Here is a 20,778-nt window from a genome sequence, read left to right as displayed (position 1 = left end):
CTTTGAAGTAAGCAAAGGGAGGTCGATTGGTCTAGTTTTAGCATACTGTATCATAGAATAGCATGAAGAAAATTGGAAGGGTATTTTAGAAAATGATTGAATCCAACTCTGTCATTTAACAGATAAAGAAACATGCCCAAAAATATTTGTTAATTTATATGCTGAGCTTGTATCAGGAAAAGAATGTTGATCATAATCTCATTCATTCACTTAACAGACATGTATGTTAGTCTATTAAATAACCCCCTTTCGAAACCCAGGTTTTAAATACATTTTTAATATACTTATTATGATAGAAAATTCTCTGTCTTTGATGAAGAATGAAACCCCTTTTTCACTTCCCAAATATATTTGGCCTTCAAGTCCTGTCCACTCCCTCTCTTCTTTATACAGGGCATCATTTGGGATACATATATTCAATGGCAAGTAAAATTTCATCTTCCCGAATTGAACTTGGATTTCTTTCAGATATCCATGTGAAAACCTTAATACATAGTCGGATATATATATCTGGGGATCAGCCATGACAAGGTTGGAGATATAAATTAAGGAGTTGCACATAGATAATATTTAAGGTAATAAAATTAATTTAAGGTCAGTTAGAGGTTGAAGAAGTTAAAGAGGAGATCTGATTCCCAGGGAACCTCTACATTTCAAAGTTACGGCAGTGAAAAGGAGACAACAGAAAAGACAGAAGAAATAGATAGGAAGAGAACCATGTAAACAAAATATTCCAAGAAGGAAGGGGTAGAGTTGGCATGATGATGGCTGAAGCAGTGACTGCAGGATTTTTGAATCTTATCAGATTTTCTTGCAAAATTAGACTAAGATGGTTAAAGAAAAAAAAGTTTTAAGTACTGTATTCAACAACAAAACAAGTAGATGACACTTGTTTGAATGAATTCTAAAGCCTAAGCAATAGAGCTGAACTATTGACAACAATGAGACATATATGTCTATCACATCTGTGCTAGAGTAACAGAGCGGAATATAAAGAGGGTTTAGGATGGTCCCAAGTGTTTAGTGATCCAGACAGAAATTGCTGCCCCAGAAGAACCATTGCCGACAGAGTAGAGGACTTAGAAGACAGATCCGAGGATAGCACCTGAAACTGTAAGAGTGCTCTGAGCCCTCATTTCTCTTGGAAGTAAATACCTGGTGAAAGTACCCTTCTGGTACAGAGGTGCATGGTGAAGGGAAATGGTAAGGAGTAGCACAACACACTAAAGGAAGGAGAATGTTCAGGTACTGGTAGAGGAGGGGCTCAGAGAAAGCAGAGATCAGAAAGTACAGGAGAAGTGGCTACCCTGATTAAACACACACACACACACACACACACACACACACACACACACACACACACACCACGCACTCATGCACTCATGCATGCACATTTTATTACCTTGTAATAACAGTAGAAGAGGAAGCCCTAGAATTATAAAGCTAGGGAGGTTGTTTAGGTCCATTTCATTCCTTATTCAGGAACCTCTTCCTAAAAGTCAATTGGAACATGGAGAGAAAAGGACTGTGGTGAGACCGTGTACAAAGATAGAAGCATTTTGAAGAATAACATAAATCAGAAGTAGAATGGTTCAGAAATGAGAAAAGATAACAGTTAAATAAGAAGAGATAACTGACAAACACAAGAAGAGAAGTAAAATTTTAAAAAAACTCACAAAATGAGGACTAAGCTTGAAAGAATAACACAATGAGTGCAGCACTGTAGGAAGAAAGAAAAATAAAAGATGGCACAAAGAAAAATAACAAATAAATGAAGAAAGGATTTGAGAGAAAGGAATAATTATAAGAAATAAGCAAAACGGACCCAGTATGTGTATAACTGCAGTTCCTGAAGAAGAAAAACTGAAGAAGTGAAACAAGTATATGAAGAAACAAAATTAATCAAACTTTCAGGAAATAAAAGAAGACTAGCATCTTAGATTTTGAAAGTATACATGTATATCTGGAGAATAGACCCCAGACAGTCGATTGTGAGAAATATTCTAGTGACTTCAAAGAAAGTAACTTTCAAAAGAACATTTCAGATATTTAAATATAATCACTTCTGCTTTTTACAATTTTGCCCAGGACAGTTCATATTTATGCCTGTTATTCTTGTATTATTATTAATACTAACCCCTGTGCTCTCAAAAGTCACCCAGTTTGGAAAATAAATTTTAGGCAACCAAAATGTAAGATAAAGGAAATTATATCCATCTGAGACTTTTAAAAAGCAAATTTCATGCCAAAAAATAATATAACACAATTAAAATACTCAAGGGAAGAAGATGTGAGTTGAGGATTTATGTATGGCTAACTAATGTTCAGTTTTAAAAGATGCAAATGGGGGCGCCTGGGTGGCGCAGTCGGTTAAGCGTCCGACTTCAGCCAGGTCACGATCTCGCGGTCCGTGAGTTCGAGCCCCGCGTCAGGCTCTGGGCTGATGGCTCAGAGCCTGGAGCCTGTTTCCGATTCTGTGTCTCCCTCTCTCTCTGCCCCTCCCCCGTTCATGCTATGTCTCTCTCTGTCCCAAAAATAAATAATAAAAAAAAAAACGTTGAAAAAAAAAGATGCAAATGGTTCTCAACATTCAAAAACTTAAAGAATGTTATTCTAATGGTCTTTTTATAAGGAATCTTCCTGACACTTCAATGTATTCCAAAAAATAAAATAATAAAACCAGCATTCTCTGATAAAAATGAAACAAAATTATAAATGAATACAAAATCAAAGAAATAAAACACCACCCAGCTTAGAAATTAAAATGACATAAACATACAATTTTTTTCTTTCATCAATTTTTTAATTAACATAAAATTCACATTATATAATATTCATCATTTAAGTCATTTTAAAGTATGTAATTCAGTGGTTTTTAGTATATTCACAATATTGTTAAACAGTCACTAATATCTACTGCCAGACATTTTTATCACCTCAAGAAGAAACCCCTTATGCAGTTACCCCTCATTCCCCCTCCTGCAGCACCCAGCAACTGCTAATCTACTTTCTGTCTCTGGGTTTGCCTATTTTAGACATTTCATATAAAATGGAATCATGCAATATATGGCTTTTGTGTTTGAGTATTTCCATTTAGCATGTTTTCAAGGTTTAGCCATGTTATAGCAAGCATGAGTACTTCATTCCACTTGTGGGTGAATAATATTCTATTGCATGGATAATTCTGCAGTTTATCCAGCCCATTGGTGTCATTTGCATTGTTTCTGCCTTTTGGCTATTATTAATTACATCATGATGAACGTTTGTGTACAAGTTTTTGTGCAAATGTATGTTTTCACTGCCCTTGGGTGTATAACTAGGGGTGAAATTTCTGGGATATTTGGTAACCCTGTATTTAATTTTTTGAGGAACTGCTATACTCTTTTGCATAATGGATGCACCATTTTGCATTTTCACCAGCAACGTGGGACTGTTTCAGTTTCTTCGCTTCCTTGCTGACACTTTCTTTGTTTTGTGTTACAGCTATCCTAGTGGATTTGAATGGTTTAACTTGAATTTCCATAATAGCTAATGATGTTGGGCATTTGTGTCTTTGGAGAAATATCTATTTAGTTTTTTACCCATTTTAAAATTTGTCTATCTTTTTGTTGCTGAGTTATGAGACTTGTTTTTATATATTCTGGATATTAGAACTTTATCAAATATATTATTTGCAAATATGGAGCGGGTTGCCTTTTTGCCTTCTTATTAGTGTCCTTTGATTCACAAAAGCTTTAAATTTTGATGAAATCTAATTGATGTGTTTTTTTTTTTCTTATTTGCTTGTGCTCATGGTGACTTATTTTCAGAAACCATTGCCTAATCCAAGATTACAAAGATATGCACCTATTTTTCCTTCAAGAGTTTGTTTTAGCTCTTATATTCAGGGATTTATCCATTTTTAGTTAATTTTTGTATATCATTGAAGTGGGGTTCCAGATTTATTACTTTTTGTGTGGATTCAATTGTCCCACCATCATCTGTTGATAAGATTATTTCTTTGCTATTGAATTGCCCTTGTTACTTTGTAAAAATAGTTGATTATAGACATATACACTTATTTTGGATCTTTCATTTCTATTTTCCATTGAACTAAATCCCTGTCCTTATACTAGTACCACACTGTTTGGTTACTGAAGCTTTGTGCTGAGTTTTGAAATGGAAAACACAAACCCTCCAACTTTGCTCATCTTTTCGAAATTGTTTTAGCTATTCATAATCCCTTGCAATTCTATGTGAATTTTAGGATCAGCTTGTCTGTTTCTGTAAAATAAAGCCACTAGAATTTTGGTAGGGATTGTACTGAATCTATAGATAAATTTGGAGATTAGTCACAACACATTAAGTCTTCCATTCCAGTAACACAGGATATCTTTCCACTTACTAAGTTTCTACAATTTTTTTGTAGTTTTTAATGTAAAAGTTTTGTATTTCTTTGGTAAAATTTATTCCTAGGTACTTTTTCCATGATATTGTAAATAGAAATTTTTTCTTGATTTCATGTTTGGAATTGCAAATGTGTAGAAATACACATGATTTTTGTGTTGACCTTTTATGTTATAACTTTGCTTAACCTGTTTATTAGGCCTAATAGTTATTGTTTATTGGATCTAATAAGTCTGTAGTTTCTAGTATATATAAAAACATGTCTTCTGAAAATAGGAATGGTTGCATTTCTTCATCTAATCTAGTATTTTCTTAGGATACCTTTTATTTATATTTTATTTATATTTTATTTATTTTTCTTTCCTAATGCCTTGTACAGTGTAAAATAGAAGTGTTAGGAGTGGACATCCTTATCTTGTTTCTGATGTTAAGGGAAAGGCTTTTAGTCTCTTGCCAATAGTATGATGTTAGCACAGATGCCTCTTATCAGATAGGTTGAGGATGTTGCTTCCTATTTTTAGTTTGTTCACTATTTTTATCAAGAAAACATGTTTGATCTTGTGACTGTTTTTTTTGCATACTGAGATGGTCATGTGGGGTTTTTTTTCCTTTTTTTAATATAGTATATTAAATGGATTGCTTTTTGTATGTTGAACCACCTTGGCATTCATGAGATAAATTCCACATGGTCCTTCGTGCATAATCCTTTTAAAATGCTGTTGGATTCTGTTTGCTGCTATTTTATTGAAGAGTTTTACATCTATATTTATAAGGCACATTGTTTTTTACTTTTCTTGTATTTATCTGGCTTTGGATTAATCTAACACTGTTACTCAATCTTTTATGTTATCAGACTGAAGATAACTATTATATTTTTCATCATCTTTTTATTCCCAAAGTCAGCAGTCTGGCACTTAGTAATTGTATAAATTAAATATGATGCTTACTGAGAAAATTTGGTATGAAACAATGGCATCTGGGAAAATTTTAGGTCATCAGTAACTGTATATTCATAGTACTTGGGAGAATCTACATTTTCTACTTTGATTTATGATGAATATTACTGAATATCTCCATATCATTTAAAAATTATGAAGTACATATTGAATATAATAGTCAAAATTTTAGTTCTGATATGTAAAATGATTATCGAAACCCATTATGTCAGTAATGAGAATTTTCAGCATAATCCAGATAATTCCTTCTCTCTAGAAGATACAGCCATGGATAAAATGTTCATTGTGATTTAAAATGTAATGTCATAGAACATTTTGGTTACTTATGTCTCTTAAGAAAATACCTTTTTTATGAATTGCTCAGTACGTTGTACTCTGTGCTTTTTTTAAGCACATCAGTACTTTTTTAAATTAATGATTTGTGTCATTATTCAGGACTATAGTTATTGAATTATCAAACCTGATAATTGAAATGGTTCATATTCATCTTTAATTTGTAATTAGGTGAAAGTAGAATACCTTCTCAGTTTTACTTAGTGGATCTAGGGTAATTTGCTTTACTCAGACCAATTAACTCTAAGGCTTTTGACTTTTTTGGTTCCCAGTTTTCTGAATTTTAAACTGAAGAGACTAGTTAGTAATAGGCATTGTCAAGAGAGAAAAAAAGTAAATTTTTATTTTATTAGTTAAGTTTGGAAAATGCTGGTTTTGGTAAAGTTCAACATAATTCCTTCTCAGTTTGTCCGAAGTTTAATATGTTAATATATGCTGTTCATGTCCATAGTTTGACCATAGTTGCCTATTTTGTATGAGCTTCTCCTAAATCCTTGGCCTGAAGGTGGAACATAAGCATCCCAAGAATTGCCTGAGATGATCCACTATGATATGGAAAGAAGATGTCAGAATACCTATTACTATTTACATTTTTTTAATCTTGAAAAGAGAAAAATCTGTGTTAATATTTAGCACATGGATTGATGCTTTTTGTCCTCCCTAAGTCCTTGTATGAAACAGTCACATATTATTTGTGAGATATTCTGACATGAATGGGAGATCCAAAGTGATGAGTTGGTAGTGATACTCTTATTTATTTGCTTGTTTTTAGTGTAAATAGTGTATCACTTGCTTAACCAAGTAATTGGACTATTATTAGTGTTTAGTAAAATAACTCTCATAGAGATGGAAAAATGACTTCAGAAAGATTGCTGAGCCATAGACTGATAATCGTAGCAACAAAAGTCTGTATTTATAACAAGTGCCTCTGGTGATTCTTTGTGTTTAGGCAGTTTTGGGAAATAGTGGTTTATTCACACTGAGGTATATAAAGGGATGTACCAGAAAGGGGGGATTAGATGTTAATAATGAAAGAGAATCTGTTAAATCAGTAAGGTATAATAAATGAGGGGAGATGATGAATGAGCAAGTGGCAGCAGTAAATGGACAAAAATTATTGGCATTATCTTTCATTCTAAATATAGTTGAAATTTAATTTTCTCTCACAGTCCATCAGGGTGATGATGCAGTCATTCAGGGTTACAAGCTGGCAGAGGCTGTGCCATCTGCAGAACCTGGCTTTCATTGTCATCTTGGGCATTCACATCCACCAGCAAGTAGGGGAAGAAAGGCAGTGTGGAAGACTGTGTAGGAGGTTTTTGTGATTCAAACCTGAAATTCTGTATGTCACTTCTCCCAACCTGATATTCTTAAAATAAATCCCACTTGGTTGACATGTGTTATTCTAGTAATATATTGCTAGACTCAATTAGCTTATACTTTGTTTAGAATTTTAATCTTTGTTTAGAATTTCTGTATTCATAAAAGAATGGCTCATAATTTTATTTTCTTTTAAATATTTTTGCAGAGTTTAGTATAAGGGATATACTGTCCTAATAAAAAATGTGGGGAAGTATTGCTTCATTTCCTACTCTCTGGAAGAGTTTGTGTTTGTGTAAGATTTGTTACTTCTTTCTTTTTAATTTTTTTTTACTAAAAAAATTATTTAATGTTTATTTATTTTTGCAAGAGAGAGACAGAGCACGAGCAGGGGAGGGTCAGAGAGAGGAAGACCCAAAATCCAAAGTAGGCTTCAGGCTCTGAGCTAGCAGCACAGAGTCCGATGCGGGGCTGGAACCCATGAATCACGAGATCATGACCTGAGCCCAAATCGGACTCAACCGACTGAGCCACCAGGCGCCCCGTTACTTCTTTCTTAAATGTTTATTAAAACCACCTGTTAAGTAATCTCGTCTTAGAAATTCTTGGTCAGAAGTTTTTTGTTTGTTTTTTTACATTAATGCAACATCAGTTCCTCTTAGGTATATAGGACTATTCAGATTTTTTATTTCATCTTTTTAAAAATTTTGATAAGTTGTGCTTTTTCCTAGGAGATTTTAAATTTTATCTAAAATTTAATTTTTTGAAATATTGTATAGTATCTTAATGTTTTTTAAAAGAAGTATATGTAGGTAAATGTAATATCCTAATTCATGTATGATGTTGGAAATTCGCATTTTTTAATTTTTCTCAATTTTATTTTTATCATCATACTGCATTTCCCTTTTTTTCTTAATTTGGATTTTTTTTTAAAGATTCTCTTTTGTTACATGTCTATTTAATCTTTTTACTCTGTCCCATGTTGTTTTAAATGCTTTCATTTTTTGGTGTTTTTTTTTTTGTTTTGTTTTTTTTGTATTTTTTGTTTTGTTTTGTATTTTGTGTTTTCCATAGTTTTTGCCTCTCTTTTTATTATAGTCTCTTCCCCCGCCCCATCTTTTAGGTGTATAATCCTCCCTTCTGCTGTTTCATTTACTGTTTACCTCATCTGTTGAGTTACTAATAGTGCATATTTCTCAGCTGTAAAATATCTATTTCATGAATTCCAGTTCTCTGTTGAAAATCTGTATCCTATCAATTTTCTTTATTTCTCCTCTACTTTCTTGAACATATGAATCATAGATGTTTTAAACTCTTTGATAGCTAATATATAAATCCTCCATGGGCCTATTCCTTTGGTCTTTGTGTTTTCTGTGTTTTTGGTCTCATCTGTTGTCATCTCTCTGATACTTTTGTATTGAAAGCTATTCAGAGTGTTTGAAAAATTAGAAAGTCTTTGTAGGATATTAACATTCTCCAAAGAGAGTTCATCCTTTCCTTTCCTAAGAAGGTAGAATGGGGAGGTGATCACCCTAATCCAGTGGTTCTCCAACTTTGTTATGTATTAAACTACTGGTATATATATATTACTGGAGAAGTAATAAAAAATATGTAGAAGCCCAAGCTCATTGAAGTAACACAGGCCTTCCTGTCTCTTGATTCAAGTCCAGAATTGCCAAATGTTCCAAGAGACAATGCCATTGCCTTATGTTTTCTCATTTTTGAGTATGGTTTTCCTCTCTCAGTTATTGTTTCGCTGTAAGTTTTCATTGTTTCAGTCCTCCCTAATACTTTTACACAGAAGTTTATTTTTTCTCTTTTTTAGCCAAAGCATTGATGTGCCACAAACCACTCAGTCATTCATGAATGCAAAAGTCAGTGGTTTTAGTTTATAAACGAAAGAACAAATCATGGTTTATTTTTTTGTTTTTGTTTTTCAGGACAAGCATAAACAAGAATTGGAAGACATGAGGAAAGCTGGTCATGAAGCTCTCAGCATTATTGTGGATGAATATAAGGTAGAGATTTGGGAGTCTGTTTTCTTTTTTAAACTTTAGCATACTTTCATAAAACATTTATACACATAGGCATATGCAAACATACACAAATTATAAAATTACAGTAGTCTTATTTTGGTATACAATTCCTTTCAATTGACTGATGTGTTAATTGAAAATATACTTAGTAGATTACAAAGGTAATGCTAGATGTTGCTCTGCATTTGAGAAGTTGTGGAATTTTTTAAGAATATAGAATCTGAAGCTGAAGAAATTCAAGAACAAAATACTGTAGAATTAATTGCTAGATTAGATTTTTTCCTTGCTGTGGTTCTACCTCTTTTAGAAAAAAAAAAGGCATGATATAAATCTGATAGATATTGTGGGTGAAGGGGATTAAGAAAAAAAATGTCGTGGGGCACCTGGGTGGAACAGTCAGTGAAGTATCTGACTCTTGATCTCAGCTCAAGTCATCATCTCATGGTTCATGAGATCAAGCCCCGTGCTGGGCTCTGCACTGACAGCATGGAAGCCTGCTTGGGATTCTCTCTCTCCCTCTTCCCCTGCCCCTCCTCGCTCTCTCTCTCTCAAATAAATAAATAAACTTTAAAAATATTGTTGTGAATATTGTTACAGAAATCATGATAATGTCAGTATCAGGGACATATACAATATTACTCTCTGATTCTGGGTCTGCATAAGCTTATTCATTTAAAGCAAACTGAGGACTGGTATGTTGCAAACTTTCAAGATGACCTGAACTTTAAAGAGTTTGTGCATTAGTTGTGTCTGATGGATGTAAATTTGCCTCCTAGTTCACTTTGTGTCAAGAACTAATACTGTGAACCTAATTTTCTCTTACTGGTGTTGTAATAACTTATCAAAAAAAATCTTTTTCCCCCTAAATTTCATGTTGTGTCATGAGGAATGTGTTCTTGTTGAAATCACATTCAAACAATTCTCCCCAGAGGTAACCACTGTTAGTGTTTGATGTGTATCTTTCTAAAGGTTTTTCTCCATTTTTTCATAAGTATATATACTATCATACCATATATATACACACACATATATATACATGTATATATGTACATATATACATATATATACACATAAGTATATATACTATATATAATATCATGTTATATAATTTTTTTATTTGGTTTTACAGAAAATGTTATTCCACTCAGTCTCTTCTTTTGTTTCTGTGTTTATTCACTATGACTTGGAAATATTTTAGTATCAGTATGTATCAACTTTATTTTTTCATACAATAGTGTTCCACAGTATATGTATACCATAATTAACTCTACCTGTATAGGTAAGCATTTCGTTTTTTGTTTGTGTTTGTTCATTACTGCATCAATTTTTTTTAAAATCCTTCTACCACATGTGAAATACAGAAATTTTTTATTATTGATTAACCTTCATTGTTGGATTTGGCAGGAAAAATGTCATTTTACTTAGCTAATAATTTATTTTCAAAAAGCTTCTTGTAACAAGTCATTTGAATAAAAGTAGAAAAAGAAGTAGATCCAGAATTATTTTAACTGAAAGCACTTGTTTTGTTTTTTTTTTTTTTAAACTCAAGGTAAATAGTGTAGTTAGTTATGTCTTGGGACATGAAAGGTGATTTTTGTGACCACACCCAAAGTAGAAACTGGTGCCATTGTTGAGACATTCAGGTTTTTGCAGCTGTGATTACTGACTCTTTTTTTTTTTTATATAATAGTGAATTTTTAGTCCTTCTAATATAAACCAGCTTTGAGTTGGGTAAAACTATAGGATCTATTTTGAACTGTCATCTTTTTTTTTTCCCTCATGGCTAAGGGTGGGAAGAATTAAAATACTGGAATTTATATAATTTTCTTAGTGTATTAAGTGATATATTCTTAGGTGAAATTAAATTTTACTTATTTTTATTTATGAATTCTAAATTACATATTTTGAAAACATTTACATTGCGTTTAGTTTACATTTGTCTTTTTATGAACAGCTCAGTGTTTGATATTTTAAATCCTTTTTGATTCTAGCTCCACATATTTCATTTTCTGAAAGCAAGTTTATTATGTATTGAATTCTTGGGTTTTTTTATGTTTATTTATTTATTTTGAAAGAGAAAGAGCATGAGCAAGGGAGGGACAGAGAGAGAGAGAGAGAGAGAGAGAGAAAATCCCAGTTTGTTCCTGTATTTAAAAGTCTCTTATGGTTTTCCTCCCTCTCTGTTTTTATCTTACTTTTCCTTTCTTTCCCCTATGTCCATCTGTTTTGTTTCTTAAATTCCACATATGGATGAAATCATGAGATATTTGTCTTTCTCTGACTTACTTATTTCACTTAGCATAATACATTCTGGTTCCATCCACGTTGTTGCAAATGGCAAGATTTCATTCTTTTTGATTGCTGAGTAATATCTATTATATATGAAAACCACATCTTCTTTATCCATTCATCAGTCAATGGACATTTGGGCTCTTTCCATAATTTGGCTACTATATACATTGGGGTGCATATGTCCCTTTGAAACAGCATTTTTGTGTTGTTCAGATAAATATCTAGTAGTGCAATTGCTGGGTCATAGGGTAGCTCTATTTTTAATTTTTTTTTAATGTAATTTATTGTCAAATTGGTTTCCATCCAACACCCAGTGCTCACCCCAACAGGTGCCCTCCACAATGCCCATAACCCATGTTCCCCTCTCTCCCACCCCCCATCAACCCTCAGTTTGTTCTCAGTATTCAAGAGTCTTTTATGGTTTGCCTCCTTTGCTCTCTGTAACTTTTTTTTCCCCCTTCCCCTCCCCCTTGATCTTCTGTTAAGTTTCTCAAGATCCTCATATGAGTGAAAACATACAGTATCTGTCTTTCTCTGCCTGACTTCTTTCGCTTAGCATAACACTCTCCAGTTCCATCCACGTTGCTACAAAAGACCATATTTCATTCTTTCTCATTGCCAAGTAGTATTCCATTGTGTATATAAACCACAACTTCTTTATCCATTCATCAGTTGACGGACATTTAGGCTCTTTCCATAATTTGACTATTGTTGAAAGTGCTGCTATAAACATTGGGGTACAAGTGCCCCTATGCATTAGCACTCCTGTATCCCTTAGGTAAATTCCTAGCAGTGCTATTGCTGGGTCATAGGGTAGATCTATTTTTAATTTTTGAGGAACCTCCACACTGTTTTCCAAGGCGGCTGCACCAGTTTGCATTCCCACCAGCAGTGCAAAAGCATTCCCCTTTCTCCACATCCTCACTAATACCTGTTGTTTCCTGAGTTGTTCATTTTAGCCATTCTGACAGGTATGATATGGTATCTCATTGTGGTTTTGATTTGTATTTCCCTGATGATGAATCATGTTGAGCATCTTTTCATGTGTCTGTTAGCCATCTGGATGTCTTCTTTGGAAAAGTGTCTATTTATGTCTTCTGCCCATTTCTTTACTTGATTATTTGTTTTATGGGTGTTGAGTTTGATTAGTTATTTATAGATTTTGGATACCAACCCTTTATTCATTATGTCATTTGCAAATATCTTCTCCCATTCAGTAAGTTGCCTTTTAGTTTTGTTGATTGTTTCCTTTGCTGTGCAGAAGCTTTTCATCTTGATGAGGTACCAGTAGTTCATTTTTGCTTTTATTTCCCTTGCCTCTGGAGACATGTCTAGTAAGAAATTGCTGCGGCTGAGATCAAAGAGGTTGTTGCCAGTTTTCTCCTCAAGGCTTTTGATGGTTTCTTGTTTAAATTTAGGTCTTTCATTCACATTAAGTTTATTTTATGTATGGTGTAAGAAAGTGGTCCAGGTTCATTCTTCTGCATGTTTCTGTCCAGTTTTCCCAATACCTTTTACTGAAAAGACTTGTCTTTTTTCTGTTGGATATTATTTCCTGCTTTGTCAAAGATTAGTTGGCCATACATCTGTGGGTCTATTTTTGGGTTCTCTGTTTTGTTCCATTGATCTGAGTGTCTGTTTTTGTGCCAATACCACACTGTCTTGATGATTAGAGCTTTGTAATACAGCTTTAAGTCTCGGATTGTGATGTCTCCAGCTTTGGTTTTCTTTTTCAAGATTGCTTTGGCTATTTGGGGTCTTTTCTGGTTCCATACAAATTTTATGATTGCTTGTTCTAGCTCTGTGAAGAATGCTGGTGTTATTTTGGTAGGGATTGCATTGAATGTGTCCATTGTTTTGGGTAGTATAGAGATTTTAGTAATACTTGTTCTTCCAATCCATAAGCTTGGAATGTTTTTCCATTTCTTTTTGTTTTCTTCAATATCTTTCATAAGCTTTCTATAGTTTTCAGTGTACAGATCTTTTACCTCTTTGGTTAGCTTTATTCCTAGGCATCTTAAGGTTTTTTGTGCAGTTGTAAATGGGATTGATTCCTTGATTTCTGTTTCTGCTGCTTCATTATTGGTGTTCTGAAAGGCAACTGATTTCTGGACATTGATTTTATATCCTGCAACTTTGCTGAATTCATGTATTATTCTAGCAGTTTTTCATCTGGAATCATAGAGACCAGAAGGAAATAGAACAGTATTGAAATAAAATAACTGTCAATCCAGATTATATATCCAGTGAAAATACACTTCTGAAATGAAAGGAAGAAACCAGGATGTTCCCACTTGAAGGAAAACTAAGAGAATTTGTCAGAGGAGACCTACTCTAAAAAAATGGCTAAGGAAATTATCCAAACAAAAGGCAATGATAAAGGAAGGAATTTTGGAACATTAGGTAAAAAACAAAGGAAAGGACAAGACTGTGGGTTAATGCAATAGACTTTCTTTTTTTAAGTTTAAAATTATGTTTGTTAAATTAAAAAATATATATAACATTGTCCGGTGTGACTTTAATGTATGTAAAGGAAAATTTTAAGAAAATTATATCATCAACATGGGAGAGTAATAGACATAAGGAAAAGTAAGGGTTTTACACTTGATTTGAACTGGAAAAAAAGACAACACAAATAATGGTGTTATTTATTTATTTATTTTTTAAGAAGTAATGCAAATTTATTTACTTCTACAGTCTATTCTATGATAAGGCTTGGGATTATTTGGAGTTTGATTGCAAGATTTGAAACTGTCAAAATCATTTGGAGCTAGTTTACATTTGTATTTCAAAAACTATAGTACGTTTTCTCCATTTTTCACTCTGATTTCTAAGAACCTGATGTAATTGGTAGTGATTAAAACAGAGGAAAGTTTACTATAATTATATATTTTGATTTTGAGTAGGCTAATGATATTTTAACATTTTATAATTTTTTATTTTTGAACAACTTTACTGAGATATAATTCATTTGTTATAGAATTCACCAATTTAAAGTTTATAATTCAGTAGTTTTTAGTTTTTCACAGAATTATACAGTATTCACCACAGTGTAATTTCAGAGCATTTTCGACACTCTATATGAAACCTTATTTCTGTTAGTGGTCATTTTTCACTCCCTGACCAACTACGTGTTTTCCTACCCTTGGTAACCATTAATCTACATTATATCACTATAGTCATAGTGACTATAGTGGTACATTATGTTTTCTGGACATTTTGTATAAGTGGAATCATACAACTTGTGATCTTTGTGATTTATTTCTTTCACTTAGAATAATATTTTCAGAGTTCATCCATATTGTTACATGTCTTAGTATTTCATTTCTTTTTTATTGTCCAGTGATATTGCATTGTATAGATACACCACATTTTATTTATCCTTTCATCAGTTGATGGCCATTTGGATTGTTTTCACTTGTTGACTATTAATGAATAATGCTATGTGGACGTATTTTATTTCTCCTGGGAATATACATAGGGTTGGAGTTACTGGGTTGTATGATTATCTATGTTTAACATTTTGAGGAACTACCAGAATGTTTCCAGTTGCAGTGTTTTATATTCCAACCAACAGTGACTGAGAGTTCTAATTTCTCTCCATCCTTACCAACACTTGTTATTTTCCATTAAAAAAAAATATTTAGCCATGCTATTGGGTTTAATTAGCATTTAAGTCTTTAATCCATCCTGAGTTAATTATTATCTATGGTGTAAAGAGGGTACAACATTTGTTGTTGTCGTTGTTGTTGTTGTTGTTGTTGATATCCAGTTATTCCCAACCTCATTCATTGAAAAGACTGTTTTTCCTGATTGAATTGTCCTGCAACCATTGTCAAAAATTAATTAACCATCTTTGTGAGGATTTATTTGTAGACTCTCCAAGTGGGATGATTTGCATTGAATATATAGACCAATTTGGAGAGTATTGCCATTTTAATAGCATTAAGTTTTATGATCCATAATGATGAAATGTCTTTATTTTATCCTCATTAATTCCTTCCAACAATCTGTTGTAGTGTCTCCTGTGTACTTTATTCTTTTTGATGCTATTGTAAAATGAATTGTTTCTATTTCATGTTCAGATTCTTCATTACTACCATATAATAATAGGATTGATTTTGTGTATTTGTTCTGATATATAAGTTCATTAGTTCTAATAATTTTTAATAGATTTCTTAGGATTTTCTATATATAAGATCATGCCACCTGCACTCTTTCCAGTCTGGGTGCCTTTTGTTTCTTTTTCCTGCCTAATTGTCCTGGATAGATGTCCAATACCATTTGAAGAAGAGCTGCAAGCACATACATCCTTGTCATTTTCCTGATCTTAGGGGGACAACATTTAGTTATTAGCCATTAAATATGATGTTTTAAGTGAGTTTTCAATAGGTGGTCTTTATTAGGTTGAGAGAGTTTCTTTTTATTTCTAGTTTGTTGAAAAAGTTTTTTTTGATCATGAAAGGTTGCAGAGTTTTGTCTGGTGCATTTCTGTGTCTTTTGAAATGAAGATTTTGTTTTTTCTTATGAATGTGGTGTATTCCATTTGATTTTTGGATGTGAAATCAGCCTTGCCTGGGGCATCTAGGTGGCTTACTCACTTGAGGGTACGACTTTGCTCGGGCGTGATCTCACGGTTCATGAGTTCAAGCCCTGGGTTGGGCTCACTGCTTTCAACATGGAGCCCATTTCTGATCTGTCCCCCCCTCTCTCTGCCCCTGCACCACTCATGCTCTCTCTCTCCCAAAAATAAAAAAATAAATATTAAAAAAAATCAGTCTTGCATTCCTGAGATAGTCTCACTTGGCCTTGGTGTATATATGTTTTTTATGTGTTGCATTAATCTATTAATTAATATTTTGTTGAATATTTCATATCTTCATTCACAAGGGATATTGGTTTGTAGTTTGGTGTCTTAGGTTTTGCTATCAGTGTAATACTTTGCTCAGAATGAGTTAGGATTTGTTCTCTTTTTTTTTTAACTTTTTGGAAGCATTTGTAACAGATCAGTATTAATTTTTTTTGTTAATAATTTTGTAGGATTCACTAACACAACCTGGTGGTAGCAGACTTTTCTGTGTGGGTGAGTGTGTGTGTGTGTGTGTGTGTGTGTGTGTGTGTGTGTTGTGGGGGGTGGGCAGACAGAGAGGGAGAGAGAGAATTCCAAGCAGGCTCCACACTGTCAGCACAGAGGCTGACATGGATCTCGATCCCATGAACTGTGAGATCATGACCTGAGCCGAAATAAAGATTCAGACGTTCAATGGATTGAACCACCCAAGAGCCCCTGTTTTTTGTGTTTGTTTTTGTTGTCGTTTTTTTTTTTTAACAAATTCATTCTCTTGCTATTGATCTCTTCAGATTTTCTGTTTTCCTTCTGAGTTTGGTAATTTTATCTTTCTAGGAAGTTACCTCTTTTATCTTAGTAGTCTAATTTTTAGCATGTAGTTGTTTATAGTGTGTTCTTACAATGCTTTTATTTCTGTAAGGTAAGTACTGATATCTCCTCTTTCATTTCTGATTTTGTAATTTGAGTCTTTCCTCTTCATTTGGTCAGTTTATCTAAAGGTTTTTCATTCTGTTTGTGTTTGCAAATAATTAATTTTTTTATTTTTCTCCCATTTTCTATTCTCTAATTTACTAATTTTCACTCTAACCTTTATTTTGCATGACTTCTTACTTTGGCTTTAGTTTGTTGTTTTTCTGGTTCATTAAAATGGATAAGTAGATTATTGAGATAATATCTTTTTTCTGACTTATGTAATTAATCTTTTTCTTTTTTAAAAAAGGCATTTATATTATATTTCTTTCTATAGGCATTATATTTAGGAATTATATTTCCTCTTGATTCTAGTTTGTTTCATCCCATAAGTTTGTTATATTGTATTTTCATTTTAGTTCGTGTAGAAAAAGTTATAATCCTTATTGTGATTTCTTCTTTAACATATTGTTTCTTAGAAAAGTATTGTGTAATTTACACACACACACACACACACACAGACACACACACAGATTCCCCAAATTTCTGGTGGTTATTAAATTATAATTTAATTTCATTGTGGTTGGAAAATTCTTTTTAATGATTTTATTTGGGTGGAGTGTTCTGTAGATGTCTCCACGTGTATGCAGTTGGTTCATAGTGTTGTTTAACTCTTCTGTCTGCTGTTAGTAATATGCTTAATTTTTCTATCCTTTATTGATAGTGAGTGTATCAAAGTATCCATTATTCTTGAATTCTTCGTTATTGTGTCGGTTTGGTTTCATGTATTTTGGGGGTATTTTGTTAACTGTATATGTCTTCTTTATTGTTATATCTTCCTTAAGTATTGACCCTTTTAGTATTGTAAGATGTTTGTTTTTATCTCTGGTATGATTTTTTTTTCTCCTAAAGTCTATTTTTTTCTTGACCTTATTATATCCTCTCCAGCTCTGTTAGAGTTTTTATTTGCATGGTATATCTTTTCCCATCCTTTTACTTTCAACCAGTGTGTATCTTTGAATCTAAACTGTCTTTTGTACAAATACAATTATGTACTTTTAAAAAATGTAGTTGCTTTTTTTATTAAATATTTTTGAAATGTTTATTTTCGAGAGAGCGAGAATGTGCAAGTGGGGGAGGGGCAGAGAAAGAGGAAGACAGAGGATCAGAAGTAGGCTCTGTGCTGACAGCAGAGAGCCCACTGTGGGGCTCAAACTCACAAACCATATCATGACCTGAGCTGAAGTTGGCCACTTAACCGACTGAGCCACCCCAGCACCTCAAAATGTAATTGCTTTTTAAATCAATTAAGAGAAGAGCAGAGAAGAAATATTTAATTATTTTGTCTTTTAAAACTACCCACATGATTAACTTTACTGGCATGTTTTGTTTCTTCGTGTGGATTGAGTCATTTTCTGATTTTACTTGTTTTAGCCTAAATGTACTTCTGTTAGTATTTACTGTAACTTGTGTCTGCTAACAAAGAATTTGTCTTGAAAGAGCTTTAGTTTCATTTTCATTCTTTAAAGATAATTTTCTATCTTTGAAAGCTTTTTTTTTTTTGTTTTCTTTTGTTGGGTATATATTTCTTGTGAGACAGACTTTTTCTTTAGTTTCAGCACTTTGAAAATGTCATCCCATTCCCTTCTCTCTTTCATTGTTTCTGATGAGAAGTAAGCTGTTAATTTTTTTGTGGTTATCTTGTATGTGATGAATCATTCTTCTACTGTTCTCAGAATTGTTTTTGTCTTTCAACATTTTGACTATAATATGTCTGGGTATGTATCTCTTTTAGTTTTTCCTACATGGAAGTCACTGAGCTTCTTATATGTGTATATTGTATTTCATCACTGTGGGAAGTTTTTAGCTATTATTTCTTTAAGTATTTTTTATTCTCTTCTTTCTTTGTGTTACTTTCATTGTATATGTGTTGATTCACTTAATAGTGTCTCACACTTTTCTGAGGCTTTATTCATTTTTCTTTAATATTTAAGTGCTATAGTTTAGATTCCATGGTCTTTATTGATATTTCTTCAGATTTACTGATTATGTCTTCTCTCAGTTCAAACCTGTTTAAAACCTCTATGAAGTTTTTCATTTTTGTTTCACTTTTCTACTCCAGAATTTCCTTTTGTTTCTCTTGTATAATTTCCCTCTTTGTTGATACTGTGTATTTTATGAGATGTTATTTAATTGTTTAAGCATGGTATCCTTTAGTTCTTTAAACATTTTTATAATTGGTGCTTTGAAGGCATTTCCTGGTCCATTCTAATATCTGGGCCACATTAAAGGTAGTTTTTACTGACTCCTGTTTTTCCTGTATATGTGATGCAGTTTCATACTTCTTTCCATGTCTAGCAATTTTTTACTAAAAACTAGACATTGTATATAAACTGTAGTAGCAATTTTGTGTTTTCAATCCTCAGGAAACTTTGTGTTTTTGTTTGATCATTTAGTGAAGTCTGTTTCTTTTGAATTGTGCAACTTCTGATTTTGTAGACAGAGCAAAATGGACATTCACATACTCATTCTGACTACCAGAAATGACTGTTTTAAAGCCATGGTCTCTTTATTTCTTTCCTGATTTCCGTTTTGTGATTCTGACTTGTCTCTATTTTATTGTATCTATTTATTGTATCTTGCTGTTAGTTTCTGTTAATTTCTAGTTGATTGCTCTATTGTTCTGACAGTGACCTAGAGTATCCACTGATCCAGTTATAGACTAGTTATAGATCATTCCTTTTGGCAGAGCTGGTTTGTGTGCCAGAGCCTCGCTGTAACCTGTCATAGAACCTATAGACAATGCATAGGCCCTGGAAGAGTAGGATACTTAATTTGCTCTTTATTGGTTTCCTCACCCAGATCCCTTTCACAGCTGGAGCTGTGTATGAGGGAAGGAGGGTAAGTACTATTCTGCTACATGGTTGCCACTGTTACTCAGTAGATATCTTCTATGACATGGAGTTCACAAGGATGGGATAGTCCAGTGTTTATAGCTGTTAAATATCTCTGTAATAGTTCTCTTGCTTCAGCAATGTAGGAGAGATGGGAACTGGCATTTGACTTCTGAGCTCAACTGAGCAGCTGTCCTGCAGTCGGAGCTGTGGAGGAAAGGAGGATTGCATTTTTTACCAGCTGCCTATTCTGCAGCATGGAGCTGTGGAAAATAGGATCTATTAATGTTCACCAGCTGCCAAGACTACCAGGAATAGTCTTTTACACTAATAGATTGGGGATGATGGGAACTGTCACTCAGCTGCTGAGCCTGCTGAAACAGTTCTGCAGGGCTCAGCTGTGGGTGGATGCATGAAGTCCCTAGAGTTTAGTATCATAGTTTCCCCTCTGTTCCTACCAGGTTTCTATAAACTTCATTGAATAAATATTGCTCAATTTATTGTAAGCCCTTTGATAAATCTACAGAGACTTTGAATGATTGTTTTTGCTTAAAAGATACCTATCTGGGGTAGAGGTTTCTCTGAACTCCTAATATCATCATTCCAGAAGTCCCACCCCACCCCCTCTTATATCTTTTCATCCATATTAAAATAGTGGTTACTTATTACATATGTTCTTTATTTAAAAATTATTATCTTGGGATCAGTGAATAGTTGGGAGTCATGGCATCTTTTGTATTTCTCACTGTATTAATAAGAGTTAAAGATTTGTTTACATCATCTTGTCATATATGAGTACCTCGACCCTTGGATCATTGCTGATTTCTTGTCCTAATGCTTTTCTAAAATGTGAGACTTTTTTTATGTGATTAAATTCTCTAATACTGTGCCTCTTAGGAATTTTAGAATGTTTCTGGGTTTTGTTTCAGCAAATTACCATGGATTCAAATATTAATTTAAAGCTTAATAATTTAAATATGAGTTGTACTTTTACATTGGTAATCAAATAAAAGAAAAAAAAACCTTAATTTCCAATTCATTTGGTTAGCATACTTTGTGTGCCTAAGACCATTCAAATGAAA

The 20,778-nt window shown here is 33.1% G+C and overlaps 1 protein-coding gene across 20 annotated transcripts in view; it reads left to right on the top strand.

The window, feature by feature from the left end:
* CCDC91 (coiled-coil domain containing 91) overlaps window positions 1-20,778 on the top strand; it is a 353,160-nt gene that overhangs the window by 176,084 nt on the left and 156,298 nt on the right. For all 20 annotated transcript variants that reach the window (XM_058743233.1, XM_058743225.1, XM_058743235.1 and 17 more), the window contains one exon: window positions 8,936-9,013. In XM_058743233.1, coding sequence (XP_058599216.1) covers window positions 8,936-9,013 — 78 coding nt within the window. The remainder of the gene's footprint in view (window positions 1-8,935; window positions 9,014-20,778) is intronic.

Source organism: Neofelis nebulosa, chromosome 8 (assembly GCF_028018385.1).
Source record: "Neofelis nebulosa isolate mNeoNeb1 chromosome 8, mNeoNeb1.pri, whole genome shotgun sequence".
Lineage (NCBI taxonomy): Eukaryota > Metazoa > Chordata > Mammalia > Carnivora > Felidae > Neofelis > Neofelis nebulosa.
Note: the sequence above shows the minus strand (reverse complement) of the source record. Positions and strands in the feature narration are given on the sequence as shown.